The 19,482-nt window shown below is 57.9% G+C and overlaps 1 protein-coding gene across 1 annotated transcript; it reads right to left on the bottom strand.

Moving 5' to 3' along the window:
* Nucleotides 1-2,537: 2,537 nt before the first annotated feature.
* On the bottom strand, nt 2,538-5,012 carry ELFN1 (extracellular leucine rich repeat and fibronectin type III domain containing 1; the record flags this gene model as incomplete). The annotated part of the gene is made up of 1 exon (XM_080703220.1): nt 2,538-5,012. One exon carries the CDS (start codon nt 5,010-5,012, stop codon nt 2,538-2,540), a length of 2,475 nt encoding a protein of 824 aa, XP_080559346.1.
* Between the last annotated feature and the right edge of the window lie 14,470 nt (nt 5,013-19,482).

Here is a 19,482-nt window from a genome sequence, read left to right as displayed (position 1 = left end):
CCACGCAGGTCAGAGCCTTGGGGGAGGTCTCACCCACCCAGGATTGAAGTGCAGACAACAGGACAGGCCGACGGCCGGCCGAAGGCCTGGAGGAGGGCCAGGCAGCCTTGTCTGGAGCGCCGTGGCCTGGGGCAGGGGTATGGGGTTGCTGCTCTGTCTAAAGCTGGAAGCTATGAGGAGAGGGGTGAGTTGCCGTCACTGAGTGTGCAAGCAGAGGCCACGGCTCCCAGCTCCCAGCCCCCAGCCCTCCACTGTCCTCCCATGGGCTGGGGGCCCAAGCTCTTTCTCCAAGGCCTATTAGTCTCTGGGACCTGCTTCCGTCATAGTGGGAGCCCCCAGGGCTCCCTCAGCCCCTAGGAATCCGGGGGCAGCCCCAGCTTTCTCTCTTCTTGGGCCTTTGTTGGAAGTTCAGACGGGGAATGGCTGGGGTAGGCACTCAGTGACCAGGGCCTTAGGAAGACCTTGGAGTCTCCCAGCCAGGGAGGAAAATGCCAAGCCTGGCCACCCAGCATGGGGCAGGAGAGCCAGTCCTGGGGCCCTTGGGTGTGAGGGGGCAAAGCAAGGCACCCCTTCCTGAAGAACCCAGCCTCCCCTCTCAGGAGGCCCAGGGTGGGGCTGGGATCTTTCCCTGGGGTGAGCACAGGGTCCTCATGCTGCCGTCAGGCAGACTTGGACTCGGGGTCTGGAAAATGATCAGGTCCTCGTGTCTCGCTCCACCCCCCAGGCAGGACGTGGGGGAGCTGGAGGCGGGACATGAGGAGCTGGCCCTCTTCACAGCAGGAAGCACAGGAGCTAGGCTTGGAGACTTCCTCCTGTCTCCTCTGGAAGATTTGAACAATCCAGTGCCAGGTGTACTCCAATCACTCAGGCCCAGCCTAGGACGGCCTGGGGCAGGCTGAGACCATGGCTCCAGGATGCAGGCTAGGTCTGTCTGTGGGGATGAAGCTCTGTCCTGCAGAAACCTTCCAACTTCCTCCAGCTCACACCCACTCACAGGCAAATTCTCAAGTCACCTCAACATCCTCACCACACTGGAAGGGGCCCCTCACCCAGACACCATGGCTGCGGGGAGCAGCTCGGGCCTGCTAGTCCCCTCCTGCTGCCTCTCCGCATGGGCTCCCTGCCTGCCCCACCCCCTTGCCTTCAAAGCTGATGGGACTCCCGGCTCAGCATGGCCCACCATCCCCGTGTGATCCCGCACCGCTGAGCCACGGCCCACCCCAAAGCCACCCACAGCTGGGCTCCAAGAAACCCCAAGGCTTTCCCTGAAACCCACAGTAAAAACCCAGGACAAACAGGTATTTGGATTTTTTCCTTCACAGATTTTTTTTTTAAGTAGACATAGTCTTTTTTTTTTCTTTCTCATTTTACAGCAAACATTGCAAATATAGAAATATTTTTTCTGTACAATGGAACAACTACAGAGTACAACAGGGACTGGGCTGGGGAACTTTGCACAGTGCTTCCCAGCCCGCACCCCTCCCGGCCACCCTGACCTGGCCACAGGCACAGCCTCCACCCCCCCACCCCCCCCCACCGAGTCCCTGCGGGCTTCAGGACGGTCCCAGGCCACCTGGCCACCTGCACCTGCTCCGCCCCTCTGAGGTGGCCTCCGGAGGGGGCATGAAGGGACGGACTGAAGAGAGAAGCCACAGAAGACCATGGACTGGGAGGTGGCGTGGGGGAGTGGGGACCCAGGCGACCAGGCTGGCCACACCTCCACGGTGGGTGTTTTACTTTTTTCAAGAATTTAACTTTTCTTATTTTTTTAAAAAGGAAGAAAATAAGAGAAAGGGAGAGGAAAAGGAAAAAGGCAGAGAAGAATCAGAGGAAAGATGAAAAAAAATCCCCACCCCACCCCCCACCCCTAAGACACAGTTTTCTGAAGTCCCTGGTGTGTGTGTGTGCGTGTGTGTATGTATATGTGTGCTTGTATGAACATGTGTGCATTATATGCACATGTATGTGGGTGTACCTGCATCTGTTGAATTGTCTATGTGTGCGTATGTAAGTTTGTATGTATGTGTGTATTGGTATGCCTGTATATGAGCATATGTATGTTTGTATGTGTGTATACATGTGTGTGCATCTAGATGTATGTGTGCACGTGTGTGTCTGTGTGTATATGTGCGCATTGTGTGCCTGTGTGTGCACATGTATGTATTTGTGTGTTTGTATAGACGTGTGTGTATGTATGTGTGCACGTGTTTGTGTAGGTATGTGTGTGCATGTGTGTGTGTGTGTGTGTGCGTGTGTACGCATGCGTGCACGCGCTCGTGCGGGCCGGCCGGTGAGCTCTTCTCACGGCTCAGGCGCATCGAGACATCTCTTGGTCCTCATCACCGGCCCCTTCGCCATCTCCAGCCCCTACCGCTGTCTCTGCAGGGCCGCCCCCGCCGTGTGCTGTGCACGCGTGTCGGTTTCGCGGTGCGTCTCTGAGTTGCCAATAGCTGCAGCGGGTCTTGTATCCTTTTTGGTCCAGTGGGCGTCACGAGTTTCGGGGAGAGGCGTGGGGCCCCGGGGGCCGGCGCGAGGGCTCAGGACTTGTGCTGGGCGGACACGCCCTTCCAGTAGTCCAGGATGTCGTGCAGATCCTCGTCTTTGGCGAACTGGACCTTCTTGCGCAGGGCGTGGCCGGCCGCCATGAACTCCTCGTCGTCCTTGTGCCGCCGCCGGCTCAGTCTGAAGCGCTCCCAGATGCTCTGGGAGGCCCTGCAGGTGTACTCGGGGCTGGACGAGTAGCTCAGGTTGTGGTACTGCGGGGAGAGCTGCGAGTAGGCGAGGTCGCGGGGCCGCGGCCGGGTCAGCGGCTCCAGGATGGACGCCTTGCGGCCGCCCAGGCCCTCATGGGCCGGCGGGGGCGGCGGCACGGGCGGCTCGGCGGGGTGGGGGCCAGGGTAGGAGTGCCGGTGCTCGCCGTACTGGCGGCCCTTCTCGGCCTCTGCCCGGAGCGCGGTGGCCGCGGGCGTCACAGTGAGGATGGTGTCGGCTGCTGGTGAGCTCTTCTCGATGTACTTGGCCTCGGCCGCCCCGGGCTTGTGCGCGCCGGCGGCCTCCGCTCGGAAGGGGCGAGGGCTGCGCGCGGAGCCGCCGCTGGACGAGGTGCTGGCCCTGGGGGGCCCTGGCGCCCCCTCCACGCTGTGGTGCCGCTGCAGGCCGTGGCTGAAGGTGTCCTTGTACACGGGCGACAGGAAGCCGTGCTTGCCGGCCAGAGGCTCGGACAGCAGCACCAGCTGAGGCTCGGCGGCTGACGCAGGCCCGGACTTGGCGCCTTGGAAGGAAGTGGCCTCGGACTTGAGCGCGTCGATGCAGTTGTTGATGATCTGGTTGACCTTGTCCACCTCTTTGGCGATGGTGGAGATCTCGGCCACCGAGCCCTGGCCGTTGGGGCCCGGCCGGCCCAGCTCACAGTCCCTGCGCTCCGCCGGCTCCCCCGTGCGCACCTCGATGTAGTTCCCCTTGCTGGCCTTGGGCGTCTCGCCGCTCTCCACGAGCTTGTACTGCTCCACCTCGCTGGCCGCCGAGGCCGGCAGGTAAGGGATGCGGGTCACCGCCTCGGGGCCCAGCAGCGGGCCTTGGGACAGCGGAGCCAGGCCAGGCGCCTCCATCTCGGGTCCATACTTGAGCTCAATGACGGTCTTTTTGAGGCTGCCGGCCGCGGCCGCCGCCGCCTTCTTGTGCTTCTCCTCCTGGCGCCTCCGCTTGCGCAGGCAGTAGTAGACGGCACCCAGCACCAGCACCATGCCAAAGAGGCAGCCCAGGATGGTCATGATGTAGTGGGTGGCTGTGGAGGGGCTGGGCACGGGCCCGGGCGGGCTGGGCGGCTTGGGCAGGCAGATGGTGAGGCAGGTGTGGTTGTGGTGCGTCCCCGAGCTGGTGGACACCACGCAGTAGGTGTAGTTGGTGAGCGTGTACAGGTTGGTCAGGCGGATCTCCTCCTGGGCCTGGGTCAGCTTGGACACGGTGGAGGACTTGCTGTTATTGTAGTGCTCCAGCGTGTACATGCGGTTGAATGGGCTGGGCAGCTGCACCGTGATGGTGGCCGAGTTCTGGGTCAGCTGCTTCACTTTGATGAGGGGACGGGCCTCGGCCTGCGTGGCCAGCGTGGGCAGAGCCACCAGCGGCGTGGTGCCGTCCCCGGAAAAGCACTCGTCATAGGCACAAGGCATGTCGCTGGGCTCGGGCGGCGGTGGCGGCGGTGGTGGCGGTGATCGGCCGGGTGCCGGGCGGGGCCCGACCACCTCAGCGGTGTAGGAGTCCTCGGTGCAGACGGACTGCAGCTTGGCCAGGATGCTGCGCTGGCCCTGGCGGCCCTGGCCCAGCAGGGAGTAGCCGGAGTAGACGGGCGGCGACTCGCACTGCATGCGGTCGTAGGTCTGTGTGGCGTTGGTGAAGGCGGCCAGCCAGCGCAGGAAGCCCAGCAGCTCGCAGGAGCAGTAGAAGGGGTTGCTGTAAAGCTCGCACACCGACAGCTTGGCCAGGCCGGCGAAGGTGCCGCTGCTCAGCTGCTGGATGCGGTTCATGGACAGGTCGATGTTGAGGACGTTGGGGCACTCCCAGAAGGCGCTGGCCATGACCACCTCGATGAGGTTGGCCTGCAGGTACAGGTACTCCAGCTTGCCCAGGCCGCGCAGCATGCCCTCCGTGAGGTTGCGCAGCCGGTTGTAGCCCAGCTGCAGCACCTGCAGGTTGAACTGGCCCGAGAAGGCGCCGTCCTCGATGTAGCCGATCTCGTTCTTGGTGAGGTTGAGGTACGTGAGGTTGCCGAAGCGGCTCAGCGAGGCGTACTGCACGCTGCGGATGCGGTTCTCGTTCAGCCGCAGGTCCACGATGGTGCTGTTGATCTGCTGCGGGATGGCCTCGTAGGGTGGCTGGTTCTGGCTGCAGATGGCCAGCCACACGAAGCCCTTGTCACCCTCGATCAGCCAGCAGTCGGCGCGGGCCAGCCCGGCCGCGTGCAGCAGGGCGGCAACCACGCCGGCCCACAGCGCGGCCCACCCGCGCCCGGCCATCGGACCACCCCGGCGGGAGACCCCGCTCAGCCTGCCTGGGGTGGGGGACTGGATGGGGGGGCTGGGGGGCTTGGCGGCAGCCCCCCGAGGGAGAGAGGAGCGGGATGGGGAGCTGCCTGACTCAGGGCTGTGCCGTCCCAAGCTGCATGGCCGCAGGCAGGAGTGCCGGAAGGAGGGCTCCTCCCTCACGGCCCGACACCCCTGGTCATTCGTCCTAGTCCAGCGGTGGCCACAGCCTCCTTCCCCATGGGCCTGCGTGTCCTGGCGGCTCCACCCGCTGCCTTTGCTCCGAAGAAGTCTCTGTTGTAAGACAAAAGAAGAGACAGCGGGTCACAGAAAGTGACTTGGTGGCGGCTCCAAGTGCTGGCTTAGCCAAGCCCCTCAGGGCCACTCCACTGTATCTCTGGGCTCAGAGTTCTCAGGCCCATGTGGAGTCAGTCAAAGCCCGTGTGGCCCGTCCTACACTCTGTGCAACCCTGGACACACAAGGAAGCTGAGGCTTGGAGACAAGACCTGGAGGCACTCCGCTCCCCGCCGGGACACCCTGAGGACCTCGTGGTCTCAGTGCCCTGAGCACCCTGGGAGTCTCAGCCCAAGGCAGAGGATCCTTCCAGGACTCAGCTCGTCTCTCAAAGGATGGCATGAGAGGCAGCCCGGCCCATGCACGCACTGGGGACAAGGACAAGCAAGGCATGTCCCAGCAAGTCCTGTCTCCTCTGAGCTCGGGTTTCCTTAGATGAAGCAGCTGGGGAGGGGGGGGCTCTGTGCTGCCCCCCACAACATGCTCAGGTCTTGGGCTTATCCCCACCTACCTCGCAGAGCCTAGTATTAAGAATGAAAAGAAAGCCCTCTCTCCCAAGAGTCCCTGTGCCCTGCAGGTCCTCCGGCTCTATAAGGCCACCTCAAAGTCCCAGGGCCAGAGCGGGCTCCCCCACCCTCCACCGCAGTGGGGGCAGATCACCCCTCACTGTCCCTAGTCCCACTGGCCCTGCGCCCAGGAACTGTGTCTCCTCCATTCCCGGAACCAGCAGTAGCCTGTGATGAGCTGAGACCAGAGCGGGGAGCCCCAGGGTTCCCACAGGCAGGCCGGGTCCCCGCTCCCCCAGACCCCAGCCTCTGCCTGCAGGACACGCCTGCCCGCCCCACTTGTGCCTTCCCCGCAGGACAGAGCAGCGGGAAGGTGTTTGCTTGTTACTATTTGGATTTACAGCCGGCCTCTGGCCCTGCTCTGTGGCCTGGCGGGCAGCCAGCCGAGTGTATTTCACCGATATTGACGTCTGCAACCGGGCTGCACTGAGGCGGTTCAAATTAGGAGGAAAAAATATAATGATGTGAAATGGATTTTCCCCTCTTTGGAAACTTCATAAAGAACAATTTTGATCTGGCTCCTGGGAAGAGTCTGTTTGTAACTTGTTTATTTATTTATTTAGTACTGGGGATGGAACCCAGGGGCATTCTATCTCCAAGCTACATCCCCAGCCCTTCTCTTAAATTAAGCTTAATTATTTATTATTATTATTATTATTTTGGTCCTGGGTATTGACCCTAGAGGCATTCTACCTCCAAGCTACACCCTCAGCTCTATCTCCACCCCCGCCACCTTTTGTGGTACTAGGGATTGAACTCAGAGCTATTTCTGAGCTGCACCTCCAGACCTTTTTATTTTTGTTTATTTGGAAACAGGTTCTCCCTAGGTTGCTAAGAGTCTTGCTGTGTTTCTGAGACTGTCCTCAAACCCGCAGCCCTCCTGTCTCAGCCTCCCAAGTACTGGGATTATAGGCATGCACCACCATGCTTGGCTTATTTTTTATTTTGAAACAAGGTCTTGCTAAGATGCTGGGCATAGCTAAATTGCTGTGGCTGGCCTCGAACCAGCAATCTTCCTGTCTCAGCCTCCGAAGTACTGAGATTATTCGTATGTGCTATCACACTGGGTTTATTTTTATTTATTTATTATTTATTTATTTTTGCAGTACTGGAGATTGAACCCAGGAGTATTCTACCTCTGAGCTACACCTCCAGCCCTATTTGATTTTTTATTTGGAAACAGGGTCTCACTAAGTTGTGGAGGCCCTTTCTAAGTTCCTGAGACTGGCTTTGAACCTGGAATCCTCCTGTCTCAGCCTCCCACCTCCCAAGTATGAACCACCACACCCAGTTTAGTTGTTTTTTTTTTTTTTTTTAATTGTGAAACAGAGTCTCACTAAGTTCCTGAGGGTCTTGCTAAATTCCCGAGGCTGGCCTCATACTTGCAATCCTCCTGTCTCAGTCTCTGAGTATATACCACTTCTCCTGACTACTTGAGATTTGAAGAAAGGGGAGGTCCCAGAGGGGATGTGGCTCAGAGAGGTCCTGGACAGCCTGGGTTCAGGATGGCTGGGCAGGAGGGGCCTGCTTGAGTCTTGCGCCCCGTTTAAACCCAGGAGCCACCAGGCGTGGTGACGCACACTTGTAATCCCAGGACTTGGGAGGCTGAGACAGGAGGATCCGGGTTCGCAACCAGCCTCAGCTATTTAGTGAAGCCCTCCGCAACTTAGTGAGACCCTGTTTCAAAACAAAAAAAATAAAAAAATAAAAAATAGGGCTGGGGGTGTAGTTCAGAGGTAGGATCCCCCTACGTTCAATCCACAGCACCAGAAAGTAAACAAACAAACAAACTCAGGCGCCTACAAGGGAAGCAGAGGGGGCCCGGCAGGGCCAGGTTAGTGATGCAGGTCCACAGTGCAGTGGCATCAGAGAGAGCCTTGGCTCCTTCCTGCCACCCTCGCATGGCAGGGGCACTTCGTCCAGCACCCCAGGGCGCCTCCCTCCCACCCCACCAGGCATGATCCACCTGCTGGGAACTGTGCCGACCTCGTGGCTTTTGTCTGCTGGGCCTCCTGAGGTCACGTGGCTGGGAAGGGGCTGAGGAGCCAGGCTTAACTGGAGTCAGCTCTGGTCTCCAGCCTCCAGAAGGGGGTGCCGGAGCCACAGCCTCCTCTAGGAAGCGCGGCGCCAGGGCCCTGCGATCCGATCATAATCACCTTTAATCTCTTGCTCAAAATAACCCAAAGTCAACTTAAGGAGGATTACAGGCCCAAGAGCTTTATCACAGGTGCTGCCTGGCCGGCTCCCTGCCACACTCCCGGCTAGGGCTTCGTGTGCACAGGGGCTCACACCTGTGGGTTTACACACGTGTGTGTTGTATGCATGTGTTTGGACACGTGTGCTTTCCTTCATGTGGTCCACATACACATGCCTCCGCACATGTGGGGACAGGCATGGTCAGGGCCTGGAAGTCCCTGCTGGAGGCCCCTTCTCGTGGCCCCGGCCTGGCAGCCCTGATGTGCATACGCCATCAGGGCGCAAGGAGCAGTCCCAGTCCTCCCTCCCCTGACCCACCAGAGTGAGCAGACTGGGCTCGGCTCTGAGGCCCAGCTCCGGTCTGTAGCTACTGTATTTACCCATCGTACCTGCCCTAAACCTCGCTCCCACCCCCATCTGGCCTTGGCACTGAGCCTCCTGGGGCCACGGGTCTGCTGGGCTGGGGCGTGAATCTGGTGGCTGTCTCCCCTCACCCTGTGTGGCCAGCAGCCCTCCAGTGAGGGCCATAGGCCCACCCTTCCCTCTGGAAAGCCTGGCCTTCCCCGCTCTGTGGCTCCTCGGCCTGGGAGGGCCCCAAAGTTCTCTCTCCACTCCTAGCTTCACAGAAACTGAGGCCCAGGGAGGACCTATCCGAGGTCACAGGACAGCAAATCAGTCCTGAGCCTCTGCTTGCCAGGGCTGAGCGGGGCCTCACGGGCCTCATGCCCACCCCCAGCTCCAGCCACAAGGGGAGACAGGTAGCCCTCTGTGGGTCTTCGGGCCCCTGAGGGCAGAGGCCATGGGCCTGGCAGGGAACAGCTCCTGCAGGGATGGGCCAGATCACCCCAGAGGGTCCTGAGCAGACCCCTCCTGCCAGGCCCACTCATTTGTTCTGCAGTCCATCCGCTCACCCAGGCCCTTGCTCTCCCTGGGCTCTCCTCAATGGCTCACACTTGGCCCTGCAGCCCGCACTCAGGTGGGGGGTAGATATGCAGAGCCCGCACAGGGCCTTGCTCTCCTGCACCAGGCTAGGTCCAGCCTTCCCTCCGCCCAGCTCACCTCCCACTCCAGATACCGGGCCACACAGGCGGAAGAGGCCCAGAACCCCGGCATCTATGATCCCAGTTCTTGAGAGGCCGAGGGAGGAAGATCTCAAGTGTGAGGCCAGCCTCAGCAACTTGGTAGACTCTTGGCAACTCAGCGAGATCCTGTTTCAAAATAGAAAATAAAATAGGGCTGGAGGTGTAGCTCGGAGGTAGGATGCCCCTGGGTTCATCCCCAGTACCGAAAGAAGGAGGGAAGGAGGGAGGGAGGGCAGAGGAAGGGAGGCAGGCAGGCAAGATCTCCCTGAGCACACCGGCTTCCTGGGCCACTGCCATCTTGGACTCCATGACACTTTCTCCCCTCTGCACGGTCCTTACGTCCCCTCTCTGCGGCACCCCGCCCGGGCTCAGGCATCTTGCGGCCTTGTGCTTCGTGTGCTGTCCAGCGGAGCTGACCGCTGGTCACAAGTGGCCGCCGGTGGACAGCACGCTTCTAGAACCTTCCACCGAAACAACCCACCAACCAGACCTGAGCAGCCCCCGCCTCCCTTTCCCTCTTGTGGCTGGCAGTTTCTTTTTTTTTTTCTATTTTCTTTCTTTTTTTTTTTTTTTTTGGTGGTACTGGGGTTCCTGGAAGCCCTTCTACCTCCGGGCTACACTCCCAGACCTATTTTTTATATTTTTATGTGGAAACAGGGTCTCTTAAGCCAGAGAGGCTGGCTTCGAACCTGCGTGATCCTCCTGTCTCCGCCTCCCAAGCGCGGGGATTACAAGCGTGCGCCACCACGCCCGGCTGTGGCCTGCGGTTTCTGTCCCGTCTTCTCACTGTGTCTTCCCCCAGCCCCTCCCGCCCAGCGTTCCACGGCCCCCACCCGGCACCCCGGAGTTGCTCTCGACAAGGTCCCTGGCGACCTCTGTCCGCCAGCTCCAAGGGCAGGCGTCTGTCTCCCCAGCTCAGCTCAGCTCTGGGCCCGGCACCTGCCCGCTGCTCCCTGAGCCACCGCGCTCCGGGCTCCCCAGCGGTGCCCTCCCCTGTTCCTCTGCGGGGTCCTCGCCTGTCACTCCCCCGACTCCCCAGGTGTCCAAGTGGCTGACCCCCCCCCATCTCTGGGACATCAACACTCCCCATATTGCAGGCAGGTGTGCAGAGCTGGGGCGACGCGGAGCCCCTGAGGTTGGGTTTCGGAGGCCAGGCGCGACCTCACTGTGCCCGGTGCCGGCCTGGATGAGCGGGTGGATGCAGGAGCCGCCACTGGTCTCCACATCAGCGGACCCGGCGAGGAGCTGTCCGCTAAGTCCTGGGAGGCAGAAAGCCGCCTGTCACGTCACCGGGGAGCTCAAATTGGAGCAGCCAGCCTTTTATTTTTTTATTTTTTGGTGGTACTGGGGTTCCTGGAAGCCCTTCTACCTCCGGGCTACACTCCCAGACCTATGTTATATTTTTTTTTATTTTGGAAACAGGGTCTCCTAAGCCAGCACGTGCGGCTGGCTTGGAACCTGCGCCATCCTCCTGTCTCCGCCTCCCAAGCGCGGGGATCACAAGCGTGCGCCACCATGCCCGGCTGCAGCCAGCCATTTAAAGGAATCTAGTAAGTGACAGGAACATTCAAACAGACCCTGGGGACTAAACAAGCGCGACTCTCCTGAAGGGTCTTGAACTCCTATAGTGAGGCCCTGGGGACCACGAGAAATCCCCAACACTCACACAGATGCCCCCGGGCCCGTGCAGCCAAAGGGCCAGCCGGGGCAGACTTGTGGGACAGCGGGACAGACTTGAGGCCGCACCCTCTGCACGGTCGGTGCTTCCGTTGAGGATGGACTGCCGGGGCCAGGGACGGTGGGGCCCTGGCCAGGCTTGCGGGCTGGGCAGGGCGGTAGGAAGGAGGAGGGCTGAGCAGAACCGGGAGACATGGCGGCACGGCCGGTGCTCATCAACGTTCCAGCGGGAGGGTGCTCGCAGCCGAGTAGGAGTTCCTTAGGCAGAGAAGAGGGGTGGGGGCACCCCGGCAGAAGGAGGAATGAGCAGGTGTGAAGGCGGCAGACCAGTGATCTCAGGGAGGGGCCCCTCTTTGGGGTCTTGGGTGTGCAGGGTGTAGGCAGGGGTGAGATGCGGGGGCCACTGGGGCCAGCGTGGGGCCCTGTGTGCTGTGACAGAAGCCCAGGCGCTGGTTCGATCGTCTCCCTTCCCACCCTCTCTGCTCTGGTGGTGCCGCTGTGGGTGGGAATGCTCCCGGGGGTGGGGGGCCTCCCCTCTGTAACTCAGGCCATTCAAAGAACTGGCAGCATCAGAAGCAGAGGCTGGGACCTAAGCCTGGACAGTGCCCTGGGTCTTTCCCAAATCCCGTCCCAAGCCTCAGTTTCCCCAGCTGAAATCCTTGAACCAAGCCGGGCACAAGGGCACGCACCTGTGATCCTAGTACTTGGGAGGCTGAGATTGGAGGATCACAGGTTCGCGGCCAGCTTTGGCAACTTAGGGAGACGCTCAGCAACTCAGTGAGACCCTGTTTCAAATTAAAAAGGGCTGGGGGTGCCAGGCGTGGTGGCGCACGCTTGTGATCCCCGCGCTTGGGAGGCGGAGACAGGAGGATCGCGCAGGTTCGAAGCTAGCCGTGCGTGCTGGCTTAGGAGACCCTGTTTCCAAATAAAAATTTAAAAAATAGGTCTGGGAGTGTAGCCCGGAGATAGAAGGGCTTCCAGGAACCCCAGTACCACCAAAAAAAGGGGGGGGACTGGGGGTGTAGCGCAGAGGTAGAAAGCCCCTGAGTTCAATCCCCACTGTGGAAAAGAGGAAGGAGGGGAGGGGAGGAAAATTATTGAGCCCGGTGCTTACAGGGTCTTTTTGTGTGTGGAGGGGGATGGAGCCCGGGGGCGCCCTGTCTCCAAGCTGCATCTCTACCCCTTTTTTCAAATTCTGAAACAGAATCTCACAAACTTTCTGAGGCTAGACTCGAACCTGCAATCCTCCTGTCTCAGCCTCCCAAGTACTGGGATTCGAAGCTTGGCCCTGCCTGGGCTTCAGGAACTTTTTATGGTGAGAAGTTCAGAACTGAGCATCTGTTTGGAATCTGGTGACATCACTTCACCACACACAAGGGCGAGCAAACACGCGCACAGACACATTCACACGGCACCCAGACTCATGCCTGGGGACACCCCAACGCCTTCTGACCACGTACACTCCGGCCCCGCGCAGAGGGCACCGCTGTCTGTCACCCAGGGGGCGGCAGGGATGGCTCGTGTGGTGCCAGCACCGCGTCCCTCTGTCACATCAACTGCAGCCCGTCGCCACTAATGACATCAGGAAATACGGTGTTCCACGCTTTTAAACTTCTTATGACCGTATTCGCATAATCACGACAGCCGTGCCAGGCGGGTGCCTCTGTCGAAAATATCGTTTCTCTCCTCGATCATGTGGTGGGGCAAGAGGCCAGGGCCGGGCCGGGCAGCGCCGGGGCCGGGGCAGGGCCCACGATTGCTGATGGACTTTCTTTCCTTCCCCCGGGGAGAATATGGGCTGAAGGCCAGGCGCGGGGAGGCAGGGTGACGGGAGGAAAGTTATAGATCAGTAACTTTTTACCGTTCCAACGTTTTGCCGATAGATCATGTTTACTGCTAATGTTTGCCTGCCTCCGCAGCGTGGCTCCTGCCGCAGAAGCACCTCCCCGGGGCTCTGCTGCAGAGCCCACAGGGCTGTGATGGGCAGGTCAGGGCCTGACAGCATCGACTTGGGTCTGCTCAGAGCAGGCGGGGGCTGGCCTGCCCCCTGCTGTGTCCAGAGGCACCGGACCATCTGAGGCAGGGCACTGATGAACGCTGGCTCTGCTGTGCTCTGGCTGTGTGACATTGGGTGAGTCACTGGCCCTCTCTGAGCCCCAGTCCCCTCATCTGTCAAATGGAGATCGTCATAGCATCTCCCTCCCAGGGTTTTGGTGAGGTTCCTGGCAGCTGCCTGGAACAAGGGGCTCTGGGTGGACACTCATCTCCGGCTCCTCCGGTGGCCCCCTTCAGTCCGGGGGAGGAGAGGTGGTGTGGGTCGATGAAGCGGCCACTCCTGGATATGCACTGCGGGTTTTACGTCAGCACAACACTGAGCACTGGCCGCAGAAGCCCGGTGAGGGCTCTCCCCGACCAGGGATGGTGGCGGGACGGCCTGCCCTCCTGCTGTCCAAGGCAGGTTGGCTCCCGTTCAGGCCACCGGGGCGTCTAGGAGCGCTGAATCAGCAGGCCCGGCTCCTTGGGACTTGGCTGCAGGGTCGTGTCCAGCACATGCTGGAACTCAGCGGGCCCTGACCTTGTCTTCCAGGAGGCTGGGCCCGGGGGACGCCTGTCACACCACGCCCCATCAGGCCAGGGCCCCGTGACCTTGTGTGTGACCTTGGGCATAATGTGACCCCTGCAAACCTCTCCCTGCCTGCCAAGAGCAGGGACACCCTAAGTATGTAAGCACAGGGACCTCTTGCTTACTCCATGGATGTATGCATTGAGTGCCTACAGGATACCAACGGCCTCCTCTGTCCAGGGAGACAGGTATCAGTCGCTCCCATTGAACTGATGAGGAAACAGAGGCTGGGGCAGGGGGTGAACGAGGGAATGGAGACCGGCCACAGAGCTCGCCATGCAACTTGTTAAAAACTCAGATTCCTAGCTAGGTGTGGTGGCAAACAACCGGAATCCTAGTACTTGGGAGTCAGAGGCAGGAGGATCATAGGTTTGAGGCCAGCTTGAGCAATTTAGCAAGATCCTGTTTTCAAAATTAAAAGGGCTGGGGGTGTAGCTCGGGGTAGAGGGCTCCTAGGTTCAATCCCTAGGTTCTGGCCCCGTCTGCCATCTCCAGAGGGTCCCCGGAGCTTGAGCCCCAGCAGAGCCCTGGATGTGGAAGCAGGCCCCTCCTCCCCCACAAGCCTGGGAGCCTAGCCGGGAAGGCTCCTCCACCCTCCTCCCGCCAGGTCGGCAGCTCCAGGCTGCTCCGAAGTTAATTAGGGACCCAAACATTTAATGGTCTGTTATGCTTCCACCGGGCATCTTTTTAAATTAAAAAACATGATGTATGGCACCGTTGGAGGGAGAAATCACTTTGCAATGGCTCCCTGCTCAGGCACTGGCAGAGCTGCTGGGAGGAGGGTGCCCAGCCGGGCCCTGGGGATGAGGGACAACATGTGACCCTCTCCAGGAACGCTGGTCTACCCCGGCCCCCAAGAGCACATCGCTGAAGCCAGGCACGGGTCTAGGTGTCCACGGGAGGCCTGGCACTTGCCTCCTCACACCCCCGTAACCCTGGCAGCCGGGAAGTTCTATCTTTAGTCTGACCTGAATCTCTCCAGTGGTTTTGAGGGGTGGCTGGTTTGAGACTGAAGGCAGACCTCTGTGATTCCGCTCTTCCTAGGAGTACCCTGACCCTCTGGGAGCCCCTGGGTTCCAGGAAGCCCTTTCTGAGTATCCTGAGCTGGAGGATTCTGACCCGGTTCGGAGGGAGCTCTGATCCGAGCCTGGCAGGAGGACAGGATTTCGTCAGAGGAGGTGGATAGGCCCCGTGGCGACACTGAGGGCTGCCTACCTCAGTCCGCACCCACCCTGCCCCGCAGGCCCAGGCTCATAGCCACAGTGACTGGGTGCAGGCTGTCTGCCCGGCTGGGGCCTTTACAAAACACAGGTCCTGCCACACAGCGCCGTCACCGCAGCTACCAAATCTGCACGCGTTTCCTAGCTGCTATTAATTGTATTAAAGATTTTGGGCATGGTTTTTGAGTGGAGGTTATGAATGGGCAATTAGTCCTCAACATTACATTAACAAGGGAAATAAAACATCAAGGGAAGTCCAGCTTGAGCCGTGCCGGCCACACAGCCGTGCTGGGTGGAACCAGGCCGTGTCTGTGCCGTGGGGTGTGCCCACGCGGCCACCCGCAGATCTGAGCGCCGCCCCTCGGCGACCAGGGTGCTCCGTGTTGGAAACGGGGCTCTCCTATTCGTTATCTGAGACCTACAGTGCCTCCCACCAGGGCTCCATGTAATGTAGGGGGTCCTAGGCCACCAGCCCCTCTCACCCTGTGCACCCCATGGCCAGCCATCGGGTGCCCTGTGCTGGAGACGGGTCCTCATCTGCCTAGGAGCCTCACCTGGGTTTGGCTGAGCTGTGAGAAGAGGAAGGTGTGACGCTGGGCGCATTGCACAGATATCCCCGATGTCCCTTTCAGCCCTGTCCCCGCTGCAGCGGCTGCAGCACCTGCGGGCACAGCCAGGCCCGGCCCCTGAGACCCTCGCTTCTCCACCAGGTTCCCGGCTTCCGCTGCCGTGCAGCTTCAGGAGCGCCCGGCCATCCCGGGACCAGACGCCTGCCTCTGCCTGCTAACGCCTTCGTGCTCTGAACTCTCACATTTAGCGTTCAATCCGCCTGGAATGTATTTCTCTAGTGAAAAAGAAAGATCGAAATTGATTTCCTCCCCTCCCCCCAAGCAGGCAACAAATTGTCCTGACACTCGATATTGAATAATCTATTCCCTCCGGTTGATGTGTGAGGCTCCAGCCTCTCCCTCCTCCCTCCGCAGCCCCGCATGGCTCCCCGGCGCTCTGGAGAGAGAATCAACAGGGCTCGGGCGATGGCCGGTGCCCGTCTGTTCCCCCGGCCCCAAAGCTCTTACAAGGATGCGCCCAAGCTGGGTCTCTTGTGTTCTCGCTAACCCCTCCCGTCAGCCCCAGCAGTCTCTGCTAGGTGTTTTTTTCTGTGTTTAGACCCTAGGTGGTGACTGGGCGTGCCCTCTGTAACCCCAAAGCCCCACTGTGACCACTCACGGCGAGATCTGATTCTCACCTCTTTCTATCTCAGTTCTACCCTCTGGACCCAAAGCTCCTGGCAGGCAGGGCTGGCCGGGAGTGGAGGGACTGGCTTCACGGCACCACGGAGCGGAGCGGGCTGCTGGTGATCCTGCTTCTTTCGCCCAAACAGTGCTTTCCATCTCAGCTTCCCCATCTGCTGGAAGCACTGTCCTTTAGCATCCTACTGTATCCTGATTCCTTTGCTCTTTTGTTGGAGCGTTCTTTCAGCTGAATCTTTAGAATGAGTTTTGTTTGGGGCACTGGGGATTGAACCCAGGGGCATTCTACTCCTGAGCAACACCCCTAGCCCTATTTTATTTTGCAACAGGGTCTCACTAAGTTGCGGAGGGTCCCGCTCAATTGCCGAGGCTGGTCTCGAGCCCGCGATCGTCCTCTCACTATCCCCAGAACTGGGATTACAGGCATACATCACTGCTCCTGGCTGAACCTTTAGAAGGATTTTTATCTCACTTTTCAAAGCTGGCCGCCCAGGTGGAGATGAGACTGCATCGAATCCATAAATTAATTCCGGAATAACTCTCAGGCAATGTTCCAACACGGCACACCGCACTTCTTGTTCTCTTTAATGTCTCTCAGGAAAACTTTATAGAGTTCTTCATAATGATCCTACATTTTTCTTGTAAATTTATTCCCGGGCATCCCTTGGGGTTTTTCTGGTTGTTGTTGTGTTATTGTTTTATTGTGAGTGGGGACTGTTTCATTAGGCGTTCCAACCAGTTGTTCTTAGTACAGATGAAAATTATCGATTCGTATTATGTCTTTCTATCCGGCCCAGCACCTTCATATTAAATTCTCATATTAAATTATTTTTCAGTTGGTTCTCTGGGGTCTCAAATCATTCCGACTGCAAATAATTGCAATTTTTCTCCTGGAGACAGCGCTGTCTAATCCCGTTTCGTGTCTTATTGCAATGGCTAGCATTTCTGGACAAAGAGAAAAGCATTGAGCTTTTTTTTTTTTAATAAAAGTTTTGAATTAAAAATATCATTTAGAATGATACTGGCTATTGAACTGAGACAGATCCTTTACTGTGGTTAAAAAAAAAATAAAGGCCTTTTCTAGAAAGGTCTATTTTTAGCATTACTTTGAAATCAGAAGTTGGAATTGGATTTTGTGAAACACCTTTTTGTCATTTATCGATGTGGCTTTCTGGCTGACCTTCTGATACTATGTGTTATATTAATAGATTTCTGTGATATAAAGCCATTTTTAATTCTTTGTATAAATCCTACATAGTCATGACAGATCATCTCTCTAATATTCTGAGGAATTGGATTTACTTGTGTCTTTTTTTTCTTTTTTGTGGTACTAGGGATTAAACCCAGGGGCATTCTACCTCTAAGTTATGCCCCCAGCCCTTTAAATATATATAGACACATATATAAATATATAATATATATATGCCACCAGTCCTTTAAATATATACGTTTAATATATATAAATATATAAAATATATATTAAATACAGTTTTTGCAGTACTTTGGATGGAACCCAGGGGCATTCTACCTCCGAGCTACACCCCCAGCCCTATTTTTTATTCTTTATTTTGAAACAGGGTCTCACTGAGTTGCAGAGGGCCTCACTAAGTAGCTGAGGCTGTCCGCAAAGTGCGATCCTCCTGTCTCCACCTCCCAAGCGCGGGGATTACAAGCGTGCGCCACCACGCCCGGCTAAATATTTTTATTTTGAATCAGGGTCTTGTAAGGTTGCTGAGGGCTTTGCCAAGTCGCCAAGGCCAGCCTCAAACCTGTGATCCTCCTGTCTCAGTCTCCCAAGTACTGGTATTACAGGTATATACCACTGCACCCAGCTTGCTTGTGACTTTTGAGGGGTTTTGAGCCAGTTTGGACGGGTAAGATTGGCATGGGGTTTCATTTTCTGAAAACTCTGCCTGTTTGGGGTTTGGGGCCTCTCTTGCTCGCTTCTCCCCTGGTTTCAGAGGGTTGGGGCCCTTCCTCGTGGTGTCCTCCGCAGAGCCGCGCACCTAGGCAACGCCCGGGGCCACTTTGCCAATGAACACGCGTCGTCTAGTGAGATGCTATCGATTTATTCTTCGTGCATTCTGGGTTTTCATGACTCGGGCTACCCCACGGGAGGGCAGAGCATCCCCGCTGGGAAGACTCACAATAACTCGGGAGGCATCTCACGGGTGGATTACAAGGGGCCTGTGGCTCAGGGTCAGAGAGGCCGCCATGCCAGGCAAACCGGTGAGGGGCCTGAAGACTGGGCTCTGAGTCCTGTCGCTCCTGATCCTACCCCTTCCACCTTCTGTGGGGCTTTCTAAACTTCTCTGAGTTTCAGTTCCTCCTTTTCTTCTTTCCGTTCCTTTTTTCTTTTCTTTTGGCACTGGGAATTGAACCCAGGGGCATTCTACCTCCTTTTTTATTTTATTTTGAAACAGGGTCTTGCTAAATCTTCAAGGGCCTTGCTAAGTTGCTGAGCTGACCTCGAATCTGCAATCCTCCTGAGTTTCCCAAGTACTAGGATTACAGGCATATTTGGCTCTAAGTTTATTTTCAGACAAATGGGGCCACTGAGAGCCGCTCACAGGGGTCCACAAGCATGAGGGCTGTGGATACATCAGGAGCTGTGGGGATGGACCCTTGTACTCTGGGCCTTGTATGGGCAATGCACATTACGGGCCTCTGCCTCCTCTGTTCTAAAAACAGGAATGGTGGTGTTGACCCACAGGCCCATCAAGGGATAGAGGAAAGCTGTATTTCCAAAGTGCGGGTAGTGCTCAGAAGGGTTCCTGTTAGCTGAGCGTGGTGGCGCACGCTTGTCATCCCAGTACTTGGGAGGCTGAGACAGGAGGATCACGGTTCGCGGCCAGCCCCAGCTACTTAGTGACACCCTGTTTCAAAATAAAGAATAAAAAAAATCAGGCTGACCGGGCGTGGTGGCGCACGCTTGTAATCCCCGCGCTTGGGAGGCAGAGACAGGAGGATCGCGCAGGTTCGAAGCCAGCCGCGCGTGCTGGCTTAGGAGACCCTGTTTCCAAATAAAAATGTAAAAATAGGTCTGGGAGTGTAGCCCGGAGGTAGAAGGGCTTCCAGGAACCCCAGTACCACCAAAAAAAATCAGGCTGGACGTGTACCTTGGAGGTAGAATGCTCTTGGGTTCAATCCCCAGTACTGCAAAAAAAGAAAAAAAAAAAAAAAAAGAAGGGTTCTTGTTATAAGGACATGGGGGAGCAGAGAAGGGGGCACGAGCGAAGTCCAGCAGGATCCAGGGGGTCTGGTGCACAAGGTGGCTTCCTGGGGGGCATGGACGGCCCAGGCTGAGGAGCCGCCACTCACCCGGGTCAGGCTGTGAGCTCCCGGCCCTCCGAGTCTAAGAAAGGGCGCTCTAATCATAGAGCAAACATTAATTACAGCTGAAAGGCCCCAGAATGGGATTGATCTGGAGGGGCTACTCCTTGCACCAGATGCTTTGGGAAGGGGCCAGGGGGTGGCATGCTAGTCAGGGGACAGAGGGGGGCACAGGGGCAGCAGGGAGCAGGTGGGGCAGGTGCTGCTCCGAGTCATGAAGCG

This window comes from Muscardinus avellanarius (assembly GCF_963383645.1).
Source record: "Muscardinus avellanarius genome assembly, chromosome: 10".
In the NCBI taxonomy this organism is placed as follows: domain Eukaryota; kingdom Metazoa; phylum Chordata; class Mammalia; order Rodentia; family Gliridae; genus Muscardinus; species Muscardinus avellanarius.
Note: the sequence above shows the minus strand (reverse complement) of the source record. Positions and strands in the feature narration are given on the sequence as shown.